This window comes from Phoenix dactylifera, chromosome 16 (assembly GCF_051530095.1).
Source record: "Phoenix dactylifera cultivar Ajwa chromosome 16, Ajwa_hap1_PhDact_Kaust_v1.1, whole genome shotgun sequence".
NCBI lineage: Eukaryota > Viridiplantae > Streptophyta > Magnoliopsida > Arecales > Arecaceae > Phoenix > Phoenix dactylifera.
In genome coordinates, this window is record NC_143205.1 from 18016586 (window position 1) to 18040908 (window position 24323).

At 36.9% G+C, this 24323-nt stretch overlaps 1 protein-coding gene across 1 annotated transcript; it reads left to right on the forward strand.

Annotated features, from left to right (window-relative positions):
• Positions 1–10468: 10468 nt before the first annotated feature.
• Positions 10469–17666, forward strand: LOC149751145 (uncharacterized). Its single transcript, XM_089927856.1, has 14 exons — positions 10469–10704; positions 11591–11626; positions 11716–11835; positions 11915–12034; positions 12504–12645; positions 12736–12906; positions 14441–14590; positions 15203–15309; positions 15611–15701; positions 15839–15980; positions 16079–16238; positions 16464–16580; positions 17196–17322; positions 17408–17666. Exons 1-14 carry the CDS (start codon positions 10577–10579, stop codon positions 17645–17647), a joined length of 1851 nt encoding a protein of 616 aa, XP_089783982.1. The 5' UTR covers positions 10469–10576; the 3' UTR covers positions 17648–17666.
• The last annotated feature ends 6657 nt before the right edge of the window (positions 17667–24323 follow it).

The following is a 24323-nucleotide window of genomic DNA, read 5'->3' on the forward strand; positions in this document are numbered from 1 at the left end:
TATGCAGCTCAAATGGATTTTGATCAGCAGCTTGTTGCCATCAAATAAACTTTTGCCTTTCTATATTGAGGTTTGATCAAGTATTATACCACATCGACGGTCAACTGCATGCTTCTGAAAATGCCACGCGAGATTGACAGGTTAGTGTTTGGTGTTACCCACAGGCTTGGGCCTCATATAGTTCCGGTGAAAAAACTTTTTCTGGATTTTTTCTTTAGTGATGAAAAAAATTCTTTTGTAGATTTATAGATTGATTTCTTGAATTTTTTATTTAAAAATTTTGTGGAAGAAGATTTCAGGGATCGGCTTTAAGAAAAAGAAGAGTTAAAGATGGCTGACCCGGTGGTAAACATTAACAGTTAATAACTCCAAAAAGCTCCATCAAAGTTCAACTTTAGCCCCTCTAAGGGGCGACAGCCAAAGAAAGGAGGTTCCGAAGAAGGTAAGAAGATTGTTCTAGCCTTCCAGGGGCCCAAATGTCTTAAAATGAAGCTGAGGCTTCTTCAGAGTTCAGACATGCTGCCGAATCTTAATTACTGAATTTTGTAGATAAGGGTGTCAATTCTGTTTAAAGATTAAACTCTTGGCTAAATTTTAGTCTGTCTTGGATGCTTCAAGATGATGTTATAAGAGTGGTTGATCAACAACCCATTCAATTCAAATCCCTCAAAATCTAGCACCTACTACGTACAATACAATTAATCATATAGACAGGAGTTCCATATTTATGATAGTTTCCGTTGACATTACAAATACAAGCCTTCATGTTCTCCACTGTAGCCCTTTGTTAACTGTTCCCGTTCCATTATGCGACCTTGTTTTGCTATCAAAATTCCTACGGGTTCTTGCAAATTTGAAGACCAACATATCGAAGCAGAAAGTACAAGTAAAATGATAAAAAACTGTAAACCTCCACTAGTTTTACTCTCGTGGAGTCATACGAGCAACAAGTAAAGAAATCCTCATGCATAAATGAACTACATCTCCTCTTTATTTAATCATATGACAAAATCACTACAATCTGTCTCGGAAAGCGAAACTCACTAAAATAAAAATTTAGTTGCAGCTAAACAAGATTCAAATCCTTTAAAATTCAAGAATAGCCAAAACAACAAAATTGAATAACTTTTAAATGATTATATTCTATAATGAGAATAAGTATTCTAAACCATAATTATATAACAAAACTAGATATCATTATGATGGTTGAGTGGCTTTAACTAGCTGAGAGGTCAATTAATGGTTCGATGCCTCGTATAGGTGGGATGTAAATAGTCTTTTTCCGAAATCCTTAAAATTCAGATTCAAATATGATATCCGGCAAAATACAGAAACATGTATGTGGATCCAATTTTCAGCCTTGTATGTATGAATTCATTAGATTGCTATTGAATTCTAATTATGTAATAGTCTCCAAAATATCAAAGAAAAAAAATCAAATTGCTCATTAATTTTATATCAACTTGATAATTTTGTTAATTATATCTGTTTTTTACAATTGATATCGATGAGCTACCCAATAACTTCTGATTTTTATAAATCACATATATTTAATTTTTTACCTATCTACAAAATGCTCCGAAATTTTGAGTGCTTTAGCTGGTGGTGATGATATATGTAATGCTTTTCAGTAAGCTCATGCAAGCTATGTAATGCAAGTCCATCATCTATTTGGCTGGGATTTGAGTACTCATTACAGTTCTTAGCACACAAAGCACTCAAATGTTAGGCTCCATGGCTCAATAAATAGTCCAAACAACAACAACAAAATTTGAGCATGTACTGCAAAGTATCCTTCCAAAACAAAAAATGAGAACCAGGCTTCTGTGTGTAACTTATCCCCATTAATTATTATTGATCTATTTATGTAAAATTCCTTTCTTCTCCTATGCTTAATATTAGGTGTTCAGATCATTTGCAAAAGGTCACACCAAGGAGCCAGTCGTGGTTCGGCAGTCTTTTTTAGGAGGTCATGCGAACTTAGGTCTCATGGTGGCATTGCAAGTCTAGTTGTTTATATCTGTATAATTTTGTATTAAAAAACATGACAGTACAAAATGTATTCTAATTATTCACTTCACTCCTTGCAGTTTTACTGACAGAAGAAAATTTGAGAAATTCTTCATATTTACTACTTTCCAAATATTTCAGTGACCAAGTATTCACCACCTTTGTTCAAAATTTCCACCACATCTTAGTAATGCATTCTTCACATTGGAAATGAGTTTTAGAGCAACTATTCACTTTCTTTTATAATTTTTTTCTTAATCTTTCCTTTTTATTGTCTTTTTTTCTGGTGTAATAACATCATAATAAATACTTTTTCTCTTCAACCTCCTAATTGCTGTTAAAACTAGGTAGGTGGTTCGTGTAGTCGTGGCCTTTTCCATGACCGGCAAAGTGGATCTACTAAATCCTTGCTATTTCTCAGAAAATATAGCTGTTGGCGTTCCCGTATCTAACCGCTCCCTTTGGGATGCAGCAATTGTATTCCAATTTTACCCCTATCACGTAGGGGGTCTTCGTAGAGAGGCATCCAATAGAAAGAAGAGAAAGCAAGGGAGGACGTAACTGCTCATTCTCTTCTCCTACTTTCCCCCTCTCGCTCTCTCTTCCTCCTCCCCCTCCTTCGTCCTTAAAAAGAAAAAAATATCCTTAAAATACTCCCTTATTTAAACCTCTATACTTTCCCACCATGAGTGCCTCCCAACCCTCCCTCCCTCCGTCCTGCCTCTTGGCCGGCGGCGGCGGCCTCGGCGGTGATGGTGGCGATGACAACCCACGCCGCGGGCATCTCCCCTTGACCCATGCAGTCGACGCTAACCCCGCCTTCCCCGATGAAGAAGAGAACCCTGATCCCAACCCTAATGATGGAAACGACTACGACCCCACCTCGGCGGCGTTCGTCGGCGCCGCCCCGTGGAGGAAGAAGAAGCGCGCCGGCATCAACCCCACGTTGCAGTGTCCTGTGTGCGGCAGGGAGTTCGCCAATCCGAAGGCGCTGCATGGTCACATGCGGTGCCACCCCGATCGCACGTGGCGGGGGATCACACCGCCGTCGTTGCAGCCGGAGAGCGAGGAGGTGGCGGCGTCGCTGGAGAGGCTGTCGGGCAGGGAGGGTGCGTGGGTGAAGCGATACCGGTGTTCCCGGTGTGGGAGAGCTTTCGACACCCGGCAAGCCCTTGGGGGGCACCGAGCGAGTCATAGGAGTGTCAAGGGATGCCATGCAAAGTCCAAGCACGAAGGTACAAATTATGGGAATGGAGACCATGGGATGAGGAATGGTAGGCCTGGTGGTCATGCGGGTAAGGGAGGGATAGAGGTGAAGATTGGTCAAAGGAGGAGGAGGGGGAGATGGAAGACATCGGCGGAGGCGGCGGCGGCTGAGACTGCCAAAGAGACGGCGACGGATACGTTGGTTCAGACTGCAGAGAAGGCGGCGGCGGAGGAGGTGGCGGCCGTGACGGAGAGGAGAGGGCTGCTGCTGGATCTGAACCTGCCGGCGCCACCGGAGGACAAGAATGATGATTTATCATCCGGGATCATCGACCTAAACAAGAAGTTGCCCAGCCAAGATGATGAGTAGATCACTTGTTCTCGTAGATTAGTTCTCGTTACGTTCTTGTTGCTATTATATAAAAGTAGACAACGTACAGCTTCCTTGACAAACGATGTGCAAAGATTAGGTTTTGCCCCCGTCTAATTGGCAATTTTGGGGCTCTAACCATGTCAATTTTTGCTGACAGTTTGAACTAAATCATTTTAGTTTCCATTTTTCATTCCTCTACTGGCCGGTTTGAGAAATGCTTGCCCGTTGAAAGTTGTACCTGTGAACTTGTTACATGCTAATGGTGGAATATGTTACCATTCTTGGAATGGATCAGACGAGTTGATGCACTTCTTCATGCAAGGTATAAAGCAAAGTGTACCTGTGAACTTGTTACCCTAATGGTGGAACATGTTACCATTCCTGGAATGGATGAGACGAGTTGATGCCCTTCTTGATGCAAGGTATAAAGCAAAGTGTATATCGTTGTAATAATTGTACTCTTTTTCAAGAGATGAAATGTTTAATTAATTTTTGATCAAGATGAGAGGTTTTCCTGACATTTTTGTTGACTTCTACTCCTTTACATACTGTAGATTTCTTATAGAAGAATAAAACTCTTAAATAAAGTGTCCATTATTCAAGTATCTAGTATTTCATTGCTACATTTTGTGTGAATGTCGTCTTCTTCCTCCCAGGATGCAACTTGGGTTGGGCTTATCCCGCATCGGTCCAACCCGCTTATTGGGTTAGGTTGGATTAAAGTTCTGAAAATTTTTGAGTAACCTTGGACTGAAAAAATATAGTCTTATGCATAATTGAGTTAGAGTTGGCCTTCAACCCAATCCAAACCTGACCATACCTCAATGCTAAGCTAACCCAACCTAAAAGATAGACCAGGAAATTAATGTTGTGCTATCTGTTAAGACCCATCAAAACATCATATATTAGAGTTAGTCCTTAGGTGCCCCACCTGCTTTGGTAGGAGGCTATCTATTTCTCTAACTCCTCATTATTATCTAATAGCTTACCATTTATATTCTTTAAGCTTGGAGGATCTACACCCTGCCTAGTTCTCTAAATAGAACTGGTAGTAAATTAGTAGTATGTATTGTCCACCATATTTGCAAGGATGTAGTTGAAGCAAAAATATGATGCAATATCTCTCCACACGTTCTTTTTCCAACTTTTTATAATTATCATGATATTGAATCTATGCAGAAAAAGGCATGTGGACCTACATCGTAAATGGCGGCCTCTACTAATATGCCTATAGACTTCTTCATCTTCTTACTATTAAAGGCTCCAAATATAGAGTCTATCTAACCCCCACTTCTACTGGCAATCTCTCTGACTAACTAGGTCCTCTATAGCTTGGATTTGCCTATGCAAACCTACAACCACCACTTGCCCTATACTATGAGAGCCCAAACTATAAGTTTTGTGCCGGGCAATGTCCTCCCTCCACCATTAGTCATTCAAGTTCCTCATATGGTAGCATGAATCTACGTCAACTTCATATCATCCGAATTCAATGCCTCATAGTCCTCGAGATCCCTTGAGTGGTATAAAGGTGCCTCAACTGCCCAACATTCAATCTCCACCTTTTTGTCATTGCTTTTCACTTGCTAATATTAAAATTAACAAAATACTTTTTTATCAGTTGATAGACCTACTATAGGCATTTCTTGTAAGCTGATATGTTAGGATAACCGCAATCTAGATACTGCTATGACTTGGCTATCCCTTTGTCTAAATTCCATACCGTACCACTTGCACCTCCAATAGTATTGTTCCGATAGGATCACACTATGATCCTAACCTATGTTGCACTTTTGCTCCTTCTTTTCTGAATCCATTTCTATAAGTTTGACGAACATATTTCAAGTATTTTTATATAAATTTATAATTATTTAATTAATTTTCTAAAAAAATAGTGAATTTATGTTGGAATGCAAAAATCTTTAAAATACTTCAGAAAATACTCCTACATTATCTATACAAAATACTAATTTTAACATTTTTTGATTTATATATATATTTAATCATTTTTTAAATAATAAAATGATATTTAGTAATAAACTATGTATCTAGAAAATTAATTTTAATTTGAATTAGTGTAGCATCCTACCAAAGGTGCTATGATATTTTTTTAAACCCATGGTTATGTACTAATTGCCACTTATTTTTTAAATTTATTTCAATTTGAGCTTAAGTTCATGTTGTCCAGGTCTAAATAAATTGCTAACGAATTAAGATAGCAAGTAACATGCATACCCAAATCATGTTGCCAATTTTATAGAGATTTTTAAAATATTATATTATTTTTAGTCTAAAAATATATTCTTTAATATAAAAATCATATGATTTATGAAAAAAAGTGAATTTTTGATTTTTCATAGATCATCCTTAAATTTACAATATATCATGAAGTCATGTTGAACGATAAAAATTTGGCATGACCTCCTTCATTTTCCTTATTTTTGGCCTATTTAGGCCTCAAATCTAAAAAAGGTGAGAGGGAGAGGCGGAAAGGAGATCGACATTGATGTTAGAATCATTGGTCCTATAATGATCCTAACATTCCTTCTCAAACTCAAGGCGGTAGAGTGGACATCAACTTCTCTTTTCTTGTTCTTCTTTTTCAACATAGTATCAGAGGCTAGCAAAAAAAAAAATTGTCTTTTTTTTTCTCTCCAATCCCTTGTTTCCTTTGATCCTCATTTTGGCCTTTGTTGCTCCTGACACTGATCACGTAACTTATTGCCGTCCTCTCTTCCATCTTTTTTATAGTCATCATCGTCGCTCGTAAATCCTCTATTTCTCATGTCTCGTTTAGAAGGTAGCGAGGTCTCTAGCCTCAGCAGCTTTCAAAGTTTCCTTCTTCGAAATTCTAATAAATTTTTAGGTTTCTTTCTTTCTTCTTCTTTTAATTATTTTTTAGTTTTTAGGTTTTTTATGTTTTTTTTGTTTAACTCTTTAAAAAAAAAAATCACGTGGGGCTCAGAGGTGTTGTCTTGTTTGCCCTCTGTTGCTTCACGTGGTGGGCTTAGAGGTGTCCTCCCTCCCATGCCTTCTCTCCCAGGCCGAGAAACGCCAGAAAATTTTTTTTTCTTCATCCTACGCGCGGGTTCTCTGTTTGCGGCGACTCCCGTGGAGGAGGAGGAAGACCGCGCGAGTGCTCCGCCCGCGCCTGCTCTGCGTCCGTGGCCGGATCCAGAGGAGGCGTTTTCTTCCCGTGCCTACGAGTGGGTCACCACGGCCACGTCTCCTACGAGTGGGTCACCATGGCACTGTACCGCGCCGACGACCCCGACCACGTCGAGACCATCCACGGCTACGTCTCCTACGAGGGGGTCACCACGGCTACGTCTCCCGGGGCCGGGGCCCACGACCAGATCGCGGCAATCGCGCCCCAGCTGGGCTTCATCAACCCATAGCCATCCAAGATGCCGCGAGCCGTGCTGCCAACGCTGGTCCGGGGCCAGTACCTGATGATCACGCACGCACGCCTCAACGCCTCCGACCCGGACTCCTCGGAGATCTTCATCTCGGACGACGTTGTCTTCGTGGACTCGAACCCTTGCCACTCCTTCCAGGCCATCCGCGAGCAGATCTTCCAGGCCCACTCGATGGGCCTTAGCATGGCCCGCACCGTCATGAGCGGCTTCAGACCCGACGCCGTCTCCGTCTACACCATGTTCGACCGCTGGTTCGCCTCGGTCCCGGCGTCATCGGCTTGGTGCTCATGTTCCTCCGGAGATGAGGGAGTTAAGCTCCCTAAGCACCAGCTTTCGGTGCTCATGTTTCTCCATGGAGGCGGCGGCGACGTATGCCGCACCGTATTGTCAGAAGCTTATATGGATCAGTATCCTCTGAACCATGTTGTTTGGGTTGATATGGCAAACACTACCCAAGATATTGGCCGAATCCAACCGTATCATACGTTATGAAATAATTATAAATTGTTGATAATGAACCACTATCGAAAGGAATTAACATTTGAGTGATGGAAATAAAATTCAAGTTATGGATAACCGGCATATGTCTTTCATGATGATAATATTTTAATATTATCCAATGGTTATAATTGCTATAGAATATTTGTTGTTAACAATCAATTAATTTATTTATATTAGCTCATGACACTTTTTGTCTTTCTTTTCACAGCCACGGAGGTTCAGAATTTAGTAGTGTGAGGCGAAGATGATTTAAAATATCTCTAATACCACTGAATGTTTGAACATTGTGGTTGAACTATTTTTGTTACATAAACGTAATGGACTATTTTATTTTATTTTATTTTGTTCTTGAAAATGATGATTATGTTGTTGATGTTTTGTTCATTAGTAGGCCTCATGTACTTCATAGGGTTATATCTGGTGGAATATGTGGTTATGTCACATGCCTGCATGAGTGGTGGGTTTGGGATGTGATACACTTTCTTGTACACTTGATAGCCTATTTGGGCTTTTATGATGCATTACTAACTTAATTTGTCATTGCTCTAAAATATTGTCTACGTTGCACTTGAGAATCATACCCCTATCTAATTCAAGCAAGGTAGCAGCTTGACATGGAAAGGTTTTACTCATTGTCTGCTTCATGGACACTGAAAATCAGCATATCTTTCATTCCGTTTTTGCTTGCATGCATTTATTCGGAGATAAAAATTAACAAACAAACTCATAATCTAGCTGTCCTCATTCAGGCTCCCGTGAAGTGCAAATATAAAGTTTACCAAATCTACAACTGCGGATTTGGCAACTTCACAATCAACTTATCCTGGCAAGATGATTGTTTGCGTGCATGTTATGAACCGGGAATCATTACTTTTTATTTTGGTAACGGGCGAGGGGTTACAACGTTTATGCTCTTTGATGGCCAAAGATGTGCATATGGTTGCATGCCTTATATACAAATTTATGTTTTATTAGTTTACCCAAATAGCTTTTAAAGCCAAATTATCTAATTATTGCCTCATCTTATATGAAGAATCTTATTAACAATTTAAAAAGTCTAGCTAACAGTGATAATCTAACAAATTGTCCCCAACTCATTCAAAAGCCTGGAAAACCAAGGTGTTGTTGGTGGGCGCAAGGAGCACATCCAGTTCTTTTCATGCTGTAACAAGGTACTGGTATTAAGAAATAACAGCTTCATCTTCCTATGAGTCAATTATTCCTTAAAGTTTATATTATGGAATCAGAGCTATCATGCCTACAGATTAATTTTACTCTCTTTGCTTTTATTTTCTCTTCTCTCCATTTTTTTCTCTATTTCCATGTTTTGTTGGCTCACCTTCTATATGTCTGGCTCTTTAGTAGGAGTAGAGAGGTTTGTGATTTTTTGAACAAGCAAGATAAATCAAGAACATTATTATAATCTGTTAAAATAATGAAAATAATAATAATAATAAACTTTGTTATTGACATTTTCAGGAATCTGTTTGCATATGAATCCGAGTTTACAGGTATGAATAGTACGGACCTATATATAAAAGCATGCTCGTTTATTTCCATTTTACACATATAACGTTGAATTTATATGCTATTTAATTGATTCATATGCAAATAAAATATTAATGGCCTATTTTATGTCTCAAATTATCTTAATGATTGATTGACCTAATTTTTGTTCATGCTTTTGCAAAATACAGAACAGGGGCTGGCAAGCATACTCCTAGAATGCCTCCTTTTTGGTTACTTTCAGCAATTTTAGTATTGCAGGTTTGCGTCGCCCCCATCCCCTCTCTCTCTCTCTCTCTGTGTTTTTTCAGTGTTGGAGAATCATTATTTCTGAAGCTACTAGCTCAGTCACATAATTTTGGCAAGTAGAGGCGTAGAAATAATATACATCAAGAAATTCAGATCCAGCTAATCTTGGATTTGCTGAGAGACCAGCAATGCTCTAGCTTTATATCCACAGTACATATCAGAAAGAAGAAAGAAAACCACATAAAAGTCATGCTGTAAATTGATAGTATCTTCAATGATAAGTAGCCCTATGATTGATTATAACCTATTTATGGTGGTTTGTTCTCATGCAAAATGGAATTTATACATGTACAATTTTTTGTCGAATAAATCCAATGGTCATCAAGCTATAACTTTGATATAAAGAATAATTAATTTCTAGAACTATTCAAGATTGAATTGTTTGTTTACTCTCTTAATAATTTCTACGTGCAAGTATATTATAGAGCAAAATGGATTCATAATTATGCTTAATAAAGTTAAGTGAATCCTATCATATATAGACAAATAATTATATAGTTTCGTCATATCTGAAGACTAAGAAACTAGCTTAGTTGATGATGAGCAGTATAATAAAGTCAATCAGTTTCATCCTCTCTAAATTCTGGCGCAGATATATATGTTTCTACATCAAGATTGGTTATTCTTTTGATTTTATAAATATGTATACTCAAAAAATCCCTGAGCTTCTTTTTTTTTTTCAAATTAAATTGCTTGCTTCGACTCCTATATGCGATAAATTTCAAATCCATATAATTTGTGCTTTTGCTTAGTATTCGAAACTAAATCATCCACTGTTTTCGGTCAGTTATGCAGCATGGCTGTTAATGTGTCCCATTCATTCATCACCCATCATTGATTAATTGAACCAATTACATCAAACCATAAAACAACTTCCCGGGATGATGCGGAAAGCCTTTACTGGTTCATATGATGAAACCATAAAACAGGTCAAAAATGGATCAGTTTATAGTCTAAGTTGTAGTAAATTCTTACCCTGGGAATGTGACGGAGTTATAAAAATTTTCTATAATATAAATTTTGAAGAATTTGACAACTATTCTTGATCCTTGAAAGATTGGCATTTTATTTACAGGTTGTTACTAATGCAAGCGGACAGCAGTTCTCCAACAATTCACAAGCTGGGTCACCTACCGATGTGAGACTTGCTGTTCAAGATCAATATGTACGTGATGATTCCTTGCTTTTGATTGTGATGCTGTTGAGTTTTATATTGAACGAATGCGTAAAAGGTGGTGCTGAAGGAGCATGAATGCAGGTGATCATAGATAATGGCATTCTTCAGTTGACGCTATCAAATCCTGGTGGGATTGTGACAGGCATTCGATATAATGGTGTTGATAATCTGCTGGAAGTTGGTAATGTAGAAGATAACAGAGGGTAGGTAGCATCATGGTTACAATAATCTTCGAATCTCCAATTAGTTTGGATTTATTCATAAAGTAAATGATTCTGAAATTTTCTATATCCAACAACTCATGAATTTTGAGAATATAGCATGACTTGTCAAATAAAATATTGGGTATTGATGCTATAAGCTTTTTTTTTTTTTTAATCTTTTGTTACTCGTGCCATAGATGCACGTTGGTGTAATGTGGAACCATGAGATTTGTGTCTTTACCTTTTACTTTTTCTTTGAAAAAAAAATATATGATACATGGTTTTGTAAAACTGGGTGTTGGGTTGTTTTGATGCAGAAATATTCAATTTCAGAACTATGAAATTGAAAACTTCTTAATTCACTAGGAATTTTGAACTTGATGGTTTCCCCCTCCCAGTTATCTAAATGTTCTTAAGTTTGTATTTTCTCTTTTCAGTAGTGAAGCTCCTACTGAAATGCTCTTGATTTAAAAAATTTAAGAAAAGTGTGATGGTAAATGAAAATGAAAAAGAAAAATAAAAATCCAAATACAGCCTCATGCAGGAACCATCATTTTAATTGATCTCCTTTGTAAACTTATTATTTTCTGAAATTTCTTATGGACTTCTGATGCATTTTCAACATTTTTGTGAATGCCAAGTTTCTTTTCACTTACGGAGCATTCTAGATATTGAGCTTGTGAAAATCCTTGGAGCCCCAAAACTCACCTGCTAACTTCCTACAGTTTCTAGATTTGGTTCTTGAGTGAGCATAATATTCGACTAAGTGCCACTTTCATGAAACAATTTGGATGAACATAGGACTGATCGATATAGATGCTATTTTCTCTTGTAAGGATTCATATTTTAATGTTGTCAGTAAACCTTCCTTCCTTTGAGCGTTTAGGTACTGGAGTCTTTTCTGGACTGGAAAATTTGATCGGTGAGCGAATCTCTTCTGCCGCTTTATTTTTTCTTTTCTAACCTTGAATTGAATATAAAATTTCATAAGTTATTTAAATTGTCTTACAGGATAAAAGGAACAAATTTTAGAACAATATTTCAGAGTGAAGAGCAGGTAGAAGTTTCATTCACAAGAACATGGACTCCATCCCTCAATGGCACGCTTATCCCATTAAACCTAGACAAAAGGTGCATCAAGTTCTAATCATATTTTCTCCTCTTGCAGTTGAAAAGGTTATGAGATACTGATAGTTATAGAAGTTTCTAGGTTTGTTGTGCTCCGTGGCAGCTCAGGATTCTATACCTATGCAATCTTCGAACACCTGGAAGGATGGCCTGAATTCGATATAGGGGTACTTAGGGTCGCTTTCAAGCTCAGGAAAGACAAGTAAGCAGTCTTCATAATGCTTTCATGTTTTCATATGATCTCTAGGTCATGGGGGAGTAATCTTCCCATTGTATTATGGCTCACCCTCTTTTTAACTCAGTTTGTGAGGACCCGTGCGGGCGTGTGTTTAGTTCCGCATCAGTTATTCGCCGAGTAGATCTTGAGTACATATATAGGATTAAGAAACCTAAATAATAACTTCTGGTTAGCTATTTTGGATGAGGTCCTGGATTGTTACAAATAGTATCAGGGCGGATTCGACCCGTAACGGTTATGTGGACTAGGGAACACTGCATCACGGATCCATTAGGGCTGACTACGGGCCAATTGTGGTCCTTGTGATTAGATTTATATAGATTTAAACGGAGGAATTCTGTGACGATCCATGCGGGCGTGTTCATTTAATCTCTAATCATTTTACTTTATATTTGTGCGTAAATGCATTTATCCATTTTGTATATGATTATAGGTTTCATTACATGGCAATATCAGATAACAGGCAGAGGATCATGCCCATGCCTGATGATCGCATGCCTGGAAGATGTCAGCAATTAGCATACCCTGAGGCTGTCCTCCTCACTAACCCCATTAATCCAGACCTCAAAGGAGAGGTAAACTAAAGATGTTATAGAAAAGCCTATTACAAGCTTATCATTACCATTTATGTACATGGCATTTGATTTAAGAAAATGTCCTTCTAGGTGGATGACAAGTATCAATACTCCATCGAAGATCAAGACAACAAGGTTCATGGATGGATAAGCTTTGATCCTCCAATTGGCTTCTGGCAGATCACTCCCAGCGATGAGGCCCGAACAGGAGGGCCTGTTAAGCAGGATCTAACCTCTCATGTTGGTCCTACAACCCTTGCTGTAAGTATCATAACTTTTTGAATTTGGTATTTTTTCTAGCTTCAGCTTCTCCTTCATAATAGAAAGCTTCAGACACAATGGTCTTGTCAAAAGACTATATACATTAACTTACAATGTCAATATGTTATAATTGATGGATTTTCTTCATATCATCTTCTTGTACATGCTCTTAATATGGCTTGATACGCTATTCATAGCCTTTCTTTTTTCTTTTTTGAGAAGTACGGTGGGATTGCTTCCATGAGGGATCAAACTGAAAACCTCTTTCTAGCATGTGGGCTGAGAAGAGAGGTGCAAACCAATGGACACGAGTCCTGTTGGCATCATTTACAACTTCTTAAAGTAGATTAGATTATGACATTCCTCCTTGGTTAAGTAAATTATAATCCAGATTTTAGTATCCTTTTGTTTGCAAATAACAAACGAGAAGACATGCAAAAATTAATGTGGACATATAGATAATTCTACTAGTTTGTAGGTGGCTGTGTCAATAACCGTTGCATCACAACCGAGCTGGCAATTGATATCCTGCTACATACTTCAACTTACAAAGCATTCAAATTATGATATGCTTTTCATTAGCTTGAGATTCATCTATATATAATTGATTTTGCAATTGCCACAAGTTCAATCTTCTTGTGGTTATTCGATGTTTCTTTTCTTTTTCCTCTTTACTGTCTTTGGGATACTTACTTCAATGACAAATGGAAAGGATATGGTATCCTTTTGGATTTAGATCACAAGTTTGATTACACAATTTTTTGTTTTCTGAAAGATGCCACTCCAAAAAAAAAAAATGTCACGGCTTTTCAGCTAAAATTGTTCTACTAGATATTTGTTGATATTTTCAGGACAGTTTACATCAAAAAAAGATATTTTTAGGAAAGTTCTTGATCTAGAATTTAGAGTTTCTGATAACCTGAAATATCATTTCCTCTGCCTAGGAATTCATTTCATCACTTACAATTATAACCTTGTAGGTTTAGCTTCTTTGTCTTCAATCTACTTAATCTATATGTGTGGCAATTATATAGCAAACTGGACTATAGCCCTGTAGTTGTATCCCTCCTTCAAATGATGGGGGTTCTATGGTTAAGTCTTGGAAAGTGTTACCAATTGATTTGGTGCAGGCAATTCTGTATGTGGGTTTTCCCTCCCCTATACACAACACACACCACTATCTTTGGTTGAAAATACAATATCTTGTCAGATATATTTTTTGCTTCAGAGTGTTGCTCCTTTTATTCTAGAATCATGATTCTTATGTGATACTTGATGACTTAATGCATAATGCATAATGCACCTTGATGATTTAATTCATAATGCATATCATCTAAGATATATCTGTTTCTTCCATGTCGACGGCTACAATAAAGATTATATGTTAAATTCCATGGAAATTGTTACTGCTTAATAAAGACTCCTTTGATACAATGACTTGAAATTTTTTTGTTTTTGGTTTTGCTGCATTTTATACCTATGATTTAAATATCATTATGAATATTTAATATGTTTGTATTCTCGCTGTATTCAGATATTTGTCAGCTCTCACTACTCCGGACAATCACCTAAATTCAGCTACGGAGAGTACTGGAAAAAAGTTTTTGGCCCCGTGTTTGTTTACCTTAATTCCGCTTCAGATGGGAAAGATCCAAAAATACTCTGGCAGGATGCGAAAAAGCAGGTTATTATATAATCTTATTAGCATATTAGAAATGAAGTGCTATCTTCCAATGTTTACGAATTCAGGTCGTCCCCTACTACTATATGAACTTTGCAAATGCTAGCCAATTTGATAATTTAATTGCTTGTTCTTCTTTCAAACAGGAGTGGCCTTGTGGTTGAATCATGCATGTGCTGATTCTTCCATCAGTTCTATGAAATTATTAGTGCGCTCCCATGTTGACTTTTTCAAAAATGATAATAACGAAAAAAAAAGCGGATGGACTATCTGATGAAAGTTTTACAATGGCTTGACCATTATACATATAGGCTAACTTTTGTTATTGAACCAAACCTTTGTAATCCAAGAACTTTCTCTAAATATTTATGTGCATGGTTTTCTGTGTTATTATAAATTCTGAAATTATTCATGCTAAGTATTCAATTTTTCTGAACAAAATTGAATTATTTGAGCAACTGTTTTAAATTGCAGTACTATTAAGGAATTAACTGAAGCCTTTTTTAGAGTAAATACATGAATTCATACTGAATTTACATATGAAAGGTATTGCTATAATTAATATTGTATAACTGGATCATGCTAACACTTCCGTACTTCTATCCTGTATTTCAGATGCAGAGAGAAGTCGAGAGTTGGCCTTACAGCTTTCCAGTTTCAAAGGACTTCGAAAAGAGCTCACAAAGAGGTTCTGTTAGTGGTAAATTACTAGTTCGAGATAGGTAGGTTTGGTTCTCCACTTCATATATATTTTTTTAGAAGTTTATTAGCTCTTCTGGTTTCAGTTATAATAAAGAGCATAAAAATACAATTCATCAAGTCTAATATCATTCTTGTGTGATGAAGGAAAACATTTTTTATGAATAAGAATAAGCCATTACAATAACTATATATGGGTTTACTTTCTATAAATGAGCATTGTTATCGTGGTTTGCATTAATCCCTAGGGATAATAGGCATAATAATGGGCTTACTGGTTGGTGCAACGATTTTCATATAATTAAATTGGGATATTATCCTCAGGTACATACATGGTGAAGACATATATGCAAATGGTTCTTATGTTGGTTTGGCTTTACCAGGAGAAGCAGGATCGTGGCAAAGAGAATGCAAGGTTAACCATTCAAGTTTAGTTTCTTTTTTTTTAAAAAAAAATGCATAATGATATTTTTTACATTCTATTTTTGTTTTAGCAAAGTTCGGGCCATAAATGAGCATATCCTGGTATCTTATGTACTTTGATTGCATCAGGGATACCAATTTTGGACCAGAGCAGATGCCAATGGGGGGTTTTCAATTAGAAATGTCCGAACCGGACAATATAATCTTTATGCATGGGTTCCTGGCTTTATTGGGGATTACAAATATAGTGCAACCATAACAATCACCTCAGGTTATTGTACATTAACCATATGCATTGTTCTTTTGGTGATCATTTGATTATTATTATCTGTTATGGAAATCTCATGATTTCTGAACCTTTGTAAACAGGAAATAATGTTGATTTGGGCGACCTTATTTATGAACCCCCGAGAGATAAGGTCACCTTTTGGGAAATAGGCATCCCTGACCGTTCTGCTGCTGAATTCTATATTCCAGATCCAAATCCTAAATATGTTAACAGACTCTACATCAACGATCCAGCTAATAGGTATAAATATTATCTTTTCAAAAGTAGTGTAGTTTCATTTTTGGAGATCAGCATTGGCATAGGAAGGGCAATATTTTTCGCTTTGACTCTACTCGATGCGATTATTTCTCAAAAAAGGGCTGTACTTGATATCATCATGTCCTATTTTAGCGTCGAACACCTGCCGTATTCTTAATTGGTACTTTATTTTATTATTAAACAGAATCTCCCGCATTGCTTTTACAGATTTAGACAATATGGTCTATGGGAGAGATATGCAGATTTATATCCAAACAGAGATCTTGTCTATACAATTGGTGAAAGTGACTATAAGAATGATTGGTTCTTTGCCCAAGTTACCAGGTAATATTTCCTCAACCTTAATTTATGCTCTTTTCAAAGGAGATTCAGCTCAACAATTTTGAAGAAAATTATAGGTTCACTGGCTGACTTATCTTTTTTAACACCCTAATTTCTTCATTTGGTTGGTTTGATCTTAGTTGCCAAATTATGTTGTTAATACTCTTCTGCCTTGTAATTACTTATATGGTTGTAAATAGACTTCAAATTTGCAAATACTTGGCTATTTCAATTTTCAAGCTTTAGAATGGCATTTATTTTGATTCGCCATTTAGTATTTTCATGGTTAATCATTTGCGACTTATGATGTGTGGGCAAGCAAAACAAAATTGGAACTGATCCTTCTTTTGATAAACATTGGACAATTTTACTATATAAAATTAGATATATGTGTTTTTAGAGTTTGACATGTTGCCTTCCCACATTTACAAATGCATATAAAATAATTACAGCATTAGCACCAAGTTGGACAAGTTCTTTTGTCTTCTTCACGTCTGTTTCTGTAAACGTTTGAACTAATTATGATTTTCTCTCATTATCAAGTAATAAGTTCCTTCCAGATTACATCTTTGCGTCAGCATTGAATGAAATTGATTTGTAATTGTTCTTACCTTTCAGGAAGACTGATCAGAACTCATATAAACCAACCACGTGGCAGATTAAGTTTCATCTTGATAGTGTTAATCCATCTGGAAGTTATAATCTTCGAGTAGCACTTGCATCTGCTACTCATTCTAAACTACAAGTATGCTCATGAAACTTTCTCACTCAAATTTATGACGTGATAACTATATTGGGATGAACTAACTTGATCTCTATGTTTGGCTAAGGTTCATTTTAACAACTTGAAAGCAAATCCTCCTCACTTTACAGCACAGCTGAATGGCAAGGATAATGCAATTGCAAGACATGGAATCCATGGATTGTATTGGTTGTACAATATCAATATACAAAATAATTGGCTCGTTCAAGGTGATAATACGATATTTCTCACTCAGCCTAACAGCCAGAGCCCTTTTCAGGGAATTATGTATGACTACATCCGAATGGAAGGACCCTCAAACTCTTAAATAGAAATAATTGATCTTCTTGGTTACTTGTAGCATTTGACAAATAATATATAGTATTCAAACCATGCAAGAGTTCAACACCAGAAGTATCATTGTTTCTTGGACATCAATGAGCAATAAAATTCTATGATGATATCGGATTGTTTGTTGGAGTTTGGACCGAAGTGGATTAATCAAAACTTCCATGAATGGGATTAGATTGTTAAAGCTGAGCCTCTTTGCATCCGTCTCATGTCCTACTTCCATAGCTGGATTTGTTTCTATTGAAAATCCAAGTATAGCATTGTTATAAGCCTTGAAAAAGAACACTTTCTACTAATTACTTGAGCTATATCTTTCTCTCCCTTTTTCTATTTTCTTTCTTTTTTTCCCCTCTTTTTTGGGTGGACAAGGGGTGGCAAGCCACTCAATATCTATCTATCCATCCATCCATCTGTATATATATGTATGTGTGCACATGCATATATAAATACACACACATGCATACATTCAATCATATACACATACATACATATATACATATGAATCCAACCTATACACGTGCCATGCTATTGTAGAAAATACGAAAGACCTACTACTATATTTGTTGATTTATCAAACTTGTTGAGGTACATTTTTAGCAGTTACATGAAGAAGTCTTCTGAGAAAAAAGGTTCTGATATTTTCATGCCCCAAACTCATTTGGGTCGGCCATGTGCCACGGCCATGTAACTCTAAGGGTGTCACGCCTCAAATCCGGAGCGCGACAGACGCCGCTTGCCTATACGGCAGACCTCTTTTTCTGTAGTGTGGTGCTGATATATGGCAATAGATTATTGTTCTCACTTATCCTATCCATGTTGAACTAGGATGAACTAATCATGAATGTGGTGTAAACATGCTTAAGTTTTACTGGCAAAAGAAAATTCAAGAAATTCTCCACATCTACTTTCCAAACGTTTCATGCTTGTGGCTAGTTTGCCCCACGTGTGACCAAGTATTTACCACCTTGTCCGAATTTTCCAGCATATCATACATTCCTCGCATTAGAAATGAGTTCTAGAGCAACAATACAATTTTTTTTATTTTTTTATTCTCTGGCTTTTATTTATCCTTTTTTTTTGGTGGAATAACATCATAATAAATTCCTTTTCTCTTCAACCTCCTGATAGTTGTTAAAAATAGGTAGGCAGTTCGTGTAGTCATGGCCTTTTCCATGGACGACATAGTGGATCTACTAAATCCTTGTTATTTATCGAAAAATATAGCTGTTGGCATTCACGTATCTAACCGCATCCCTTGGATTGCGGCAACTGCATTTGAATTCTACCCCCATCACGTTGGAGGGCTTCTTGGAGAGAACCTATAGAAAGAAGAGAAAGCAAGGGGGACTCATTCTCTTCTCTTACTTCCCGTCGCTGTCTCTTCCTCCCCCTTCTTCATACTTAAATAGAAAAAATATCCCAAAAATATTTTTTTATTGAAATTTAAATTTTTTTACATAAATATCCTCCTAAATATCAAATTTTGCATGAATATCCTTTTCAAATTGATATTTACATGTATACCCTCATAAAACACTTATTTTGATATTTTATTCTTTTTTTTAAATCTTTATTTTTGCATATGCACCCATGCTATCTAACTTCGTTAAAAAATTAATGATTTCAAATTAAAATGACCAAAATGCTCTTAATGGCTGGATGTATAAAAAGAAATATTTATAAGGCGGTCGCGATGAAAAAAATAATTTCAAAATTATATTTTACTTTTAATTAAAATAAATATGGTTTTTATTAATAGTATTATAAATTTTTAGGAGGGCATCCGTGCCCCCCTCCAAAAAAAAAAAAAGAAAAAAAAAACACCGCAACTCCAACCCCCCCCCCCCCTCTCCGGGGCCCAATCCGGCCTCTTGCCCGCCGCGGTGGCCTCGACGGTGATGGTGACGATGCAACCCCCGCCGCTGGCATCTCCCCTTGACCCATGCAGTCGACGCTAATCCTGCCTTCCCCGATGAGGAAGAGAATACTGGTCCCAACGCTAATTATGGAAACAAACTACGACTCCACCTCTGCCGCCTTCGTCAGCGCCGCCTAGTGGAGGAAGAAGAAGCCCGCTTGCGGCAAGGAGTTCGCCAGTCCGAAGGTGATGCATGTACAAGCGGGCCACCCCGATCACGCGTGGCGGGGGATCACACCGCCGGTGCTGCAGCCGGACAGCGAGAAGGAGGTGGCGTCATCGATGGTGAGGCTGTCGGCCAAGGAGGGTGCGTGGGTGAAGCGATAGCGGTGTTCCCGGTGTGGGAGAGCTTTCGACACCTGGCAAACCGTGGGAGGCACAGGGCGAATCAGAGCGTCAAGGGATGCCATGCAAAGTCCACTTAGGAATGGGAATGGAGACCATGGGGTGAGGTATGGTGGGCCTGGTGCTCATGTGGGTAAGGGAGGGATAGAGGTGCAGATTGGTCAAAGGAGGAGGAAAGGGAGATGGAAGACGTCGGCGCAGGTGGTGGCCGAGACTACAAAGGAGGAGGAGGCTGAGACTGTGAAGGAGGTGGTGGTGGAGGTGGCTGCTGAGACTAGCAAAGAGATGGCGACGGATTTGGTGGTTGAGACTCTGGAGGAGAAGGAGGCGGAGGTGGTGGTTGAGATTGCAGAGGAGGCGGGGATGGAGGTGGCGGCCATGGAGGCCATGGCGGAGAGGATAGGGCTGCCGCTGGATCTGGACCTGCCGGCGCCATTGTGGTCATGTCATATGCCTGCATGAGCTAGCGTGGGTTTTTGGGACGTGATGCACCTTCTTGTGCAACCTTTGATGATGCGTTACCAACTTAATTTGTTGCACTTGAGAAACATACCCTGAACATGGAAGTTTTTCCTCACTGTCCGTTTCATGGCACTGAAGTCCAGCATATCTTCCATTTCCATTTTTGCTTTCAAGCATTCATCAAGCAATAAATCGGAATTAATAAAACATCCTTTCGCGAAAATTTTTGGTTTTTGCCTTTTGTTTTGTTCAAAAAAAATGAAAAATCAAACTGTGACCTGCCCGGCCACTGGTTGTCTTAGCGAGAATGCATGGCAAACCAAAGAATCGTTGAAACGGTGCTATTCTTTTGGAAGACTAAATGAAAATGGTTTGGGGCTCCCATAAGGTGCAAATATAAAGTTCATCAACTCCACAGCTTCTGACTCGGCAACTTCATAATCGACTTATTTCTATGTTTGGCAGCAAATTCGTGAGTTGCAACAATCCTCTCTTGCCACCTGGTAACGTTCAAGCAAGTAATAAGTATCTTTTAATGGCCAAAAATATAAATGGTTTAGCCTAATCTTATTTTCAAGCAACGTTGCCTCATCTTATATATATAGTATTAATTTCTTATTATTATCCAAAAAATAGCCTGTATGGTAAAAGTATCTAATTATTGCCTCCTCATCTTATAAATGGATATCTTTAACAATATAAATAATGTTGTTGACGATGATAATCTAGTTATTCTCCCCGGCTCAATATTGGACAGCCTAGGAAACTGATATGGTGTTGGTGGGCGCGAGGAGCATGTCCAGTCCTCCTTTTCGTGTTGCAACAAGGTACTGGCATCAATAAATAATGGCTTCATCTTCTCCCCATGAGTCATCATCTTGTTACCCCTTAGAGGTTATATTATGGCATCAGAGCCACTGATCATGCATGTAGCTTAATTTTTCTCTTTTTTTCTTTTATTTTTTCTTTTCTCTATCTTTTTCCTTGTTTTCATGTCTTATCGACTCATTTTCCTCTACGTCCGGTTCTTAAGTAGAAGCAGAACGATCGTTGATTTTTCGAGCAAGAAAGAGAAATCAAGTACGTTATTGTAATCTGTTAAAATAATGAAAATAATAATAATAAAAGACTGTTTTCCTCTCAATAGCTATATTTCATACCATTGAAAAAAAAGGGAAGGAGGAAGAACATGACCCAATTTTTATTTCTTTTTGTTTCTGTTCTGACTTATACATAGCTAACAGATTGCTATGTTCTTTGCTTTTTCATGGGTTTGTTTGATTACAATTGAAACCTTCTGATCTGACAGACTTTCTACTTTCTGACTCATCCTTTCTGTAATTATCAATTCTTTTAATAGTCTTGGGTAGCCTTTGCCTTCCTTAGTATTAAAAAAAAAAATCATAAATATTGTATTGGATTTTTTTGGTTGTTTTGTTATAAGATGTTGTAGTTTAAATCTGTTCTATTTGATGTTAATGGATATAACCCTATATATATATATATATATATATATATATATATATATATATATATATATATATATATATATGGGGATTGATAACCTACTCTCTGTTATGGTAGGTTATCAATCTACCCATTTTTCATTGGACAAAAAATACCCTTATTTTTTTAACTTTTAAGGGTGCTTTATGTCTTTTACAATCTCACATTAACTCACCCTCTCAACCCCCAATTAATGCTCTCTCCCTCTCTCTCTCCGGTGTGTGTATGCATGTATGTACATACATACGTATGCATGTATGTCTATGTATGTATGTATGTCTATGTATCTATGTATATGTGTGTATGTATGTATGTATGCGTGTATGTATGTATGTATGTGTATGTATGTATGTGTGTGTATGTATGTATGTGTATGTATGTATGTATGCATATGTATATGTATATGTATGAGAGAGAGAGAGGGAGAGCATTAATTGGAGGGGTTAAGAGGGTGAGTAAATGTGAGATTGTAAAAAGACATAAAGCACCCTTAAAAGTTACAAAAAATAAGGGTATTTTTTGTCCAATGAAAAATGGGTAGATTGATAACCTACCATAATAGAGAGTAGGTTATCAATCCCCTATATATATATATATATATATATATATATATATATATATATATATATATATATATATATATATATATATATATATATATATATATTCTTAAATTTGATCTATTCGGTTTTTAAGTTATAAAATCCATTATGTTGGTTGGGCCTTCGATATTATAAAACCATTTATCTGGTGTGAACCAACTCGGTTGAACCAGACCTGATTCGTTTTGGGTTTTTTAATCAGACTGAATTTTTCCGCTGTTGTAGAATGGTGCACGGACCTGACTGTAAATCTGTATCTACGGATACTGACTGAAAGGGACCAAATCGTAAAGCGGTATTTTGCGGATTTAATCTGATATCTAGCTCAGGTGAACCAAACTAGTTATGGTTGAAGGCTAATCCAGATCTGTGATGTTATGCAACTGCAGAAACATAGCAATTAAATGACCTATTCATAATTTTTAAGGAATCCGTCATGAATCTGTGTTTACAGCTATGGATAGAAGGGACCTATATGTAAAAACATGCTTGCGTATTTCCATTTTGCACATTTCATGTTTAATTTATATGCTATGTAATTGATTTATATGCAGATAAAAAATTACAGAACTGTTTCAGGTCTCAAATTATCTTAATGATTGGCTAACCCATTTTTGTTCATGCTTTTGCAAATTACAGAACAGGGCCCGATCAGCATGCTCTTAAAAAGCCTCCTTTTTGGTTACTCCTAACAATTTTAATATTTCAGGTTTGAATCTTGTAAACTCTTCTCTCTCTCTCTCTCTCTCTAGTAACATAACAACTGTTTTTTTCAGTGCTGGAGAATGGTTATTTTTGAAGCTACTAGCTAAGTCACTTAATTGTGACAAGTAGAGGTCTAGAAATATTATACATCAAGGGTTTCAGGTCTAACTAATCTTGGATGTGCTGAGAGACCAGAAATGCTCTAGCTTTATTTTCATGGCTACAAAGGAAAAATTACCACATTGTAGTTACTCTATAAATTGATAGTAACTTAAATGTTGAGTAGCTCTATAACATATTTATAGTGGTTTTTTCTCATGCAAAATTGAATCTATGGTATAATATTTTGTCAAATTAAACTATTGGTCATCAAGCTATAACTTTGATATAAAGAATAATTATTTCCTAGAAATATTCAAGATTAAATTGTCCATTTAGTGTCTTACCAATTTCCATGTGCAATTAAATTATAGTGCAACATGGATTCATAATTATGCTTAAAAATTTTAAGTGTATCATATGTTGACAAATAATTATATTGTTTCATCATATATTCAAGGATTAAAAAACAAGCTTAATTGATGTTCAGCAGTACAAATATGTTTCTATATCAAGATTGGTTATTCTTTAGATTTTATAAACATGTATACTCAGAAAAAAAAATTTAAATTGCTTGCTTCAACTCTTATAATGCAGTAAATTTCAAATCCATATATTTCGTGCTTCTGCTTAGTATCTAAATCATCCACCATTTTCTGTTAGCTACGCAACATGGCTGCTAATGTGTCTCATATTCAATCATCACCCATCATTGATTAGTTGAACCAATTAAATCGAACCATAAAACAACTTCCATGGATGATGTGGGAAACCTCCACTAGTTCATATGATGCAACCATGAAATAGATCAAAAGTGGATCAATTTATAATCTAAGTTGTACAAAATTCTTATTCTGGGCATGTGATGGAGTCCGGTGGAGGAAATCTAGTACATAGCTTGATTAGAAAAAAATTCTATAATTTAAATTAGCTATTCTTAATCATTGAAAAATTGGCATTTTGATTATAGGTTGTTATTGATGCAAGCGGACAGCAGTTCTCCAACGATTCGCAAG

Excerpts from the sequence above, each read along its gene's own strand:
- LOC149751145 (XM_089927856.1), top strand. The coding sequence starts at position 10,577 with ATGCAGGTGATCATAGATAATGGCATTCTTCAGTTGACGCTATCAAAT. Across the intron at positions 10,705-11,590 it reads AATGTAGAAGATAACAGAGG|GTACTGGAGTCTTTTCTGGA; the intron begins GTAGGTAGCATC and ends TTGAGCGTTTAG. Across the intron at positions 12,646-12,735 it reads ATCCAGACCTCAAAGGAGAG|GTGGATGACAAGTATCAATA; the intron begins GTAAACTAAAGA and ends ATGTCCTTCTAG.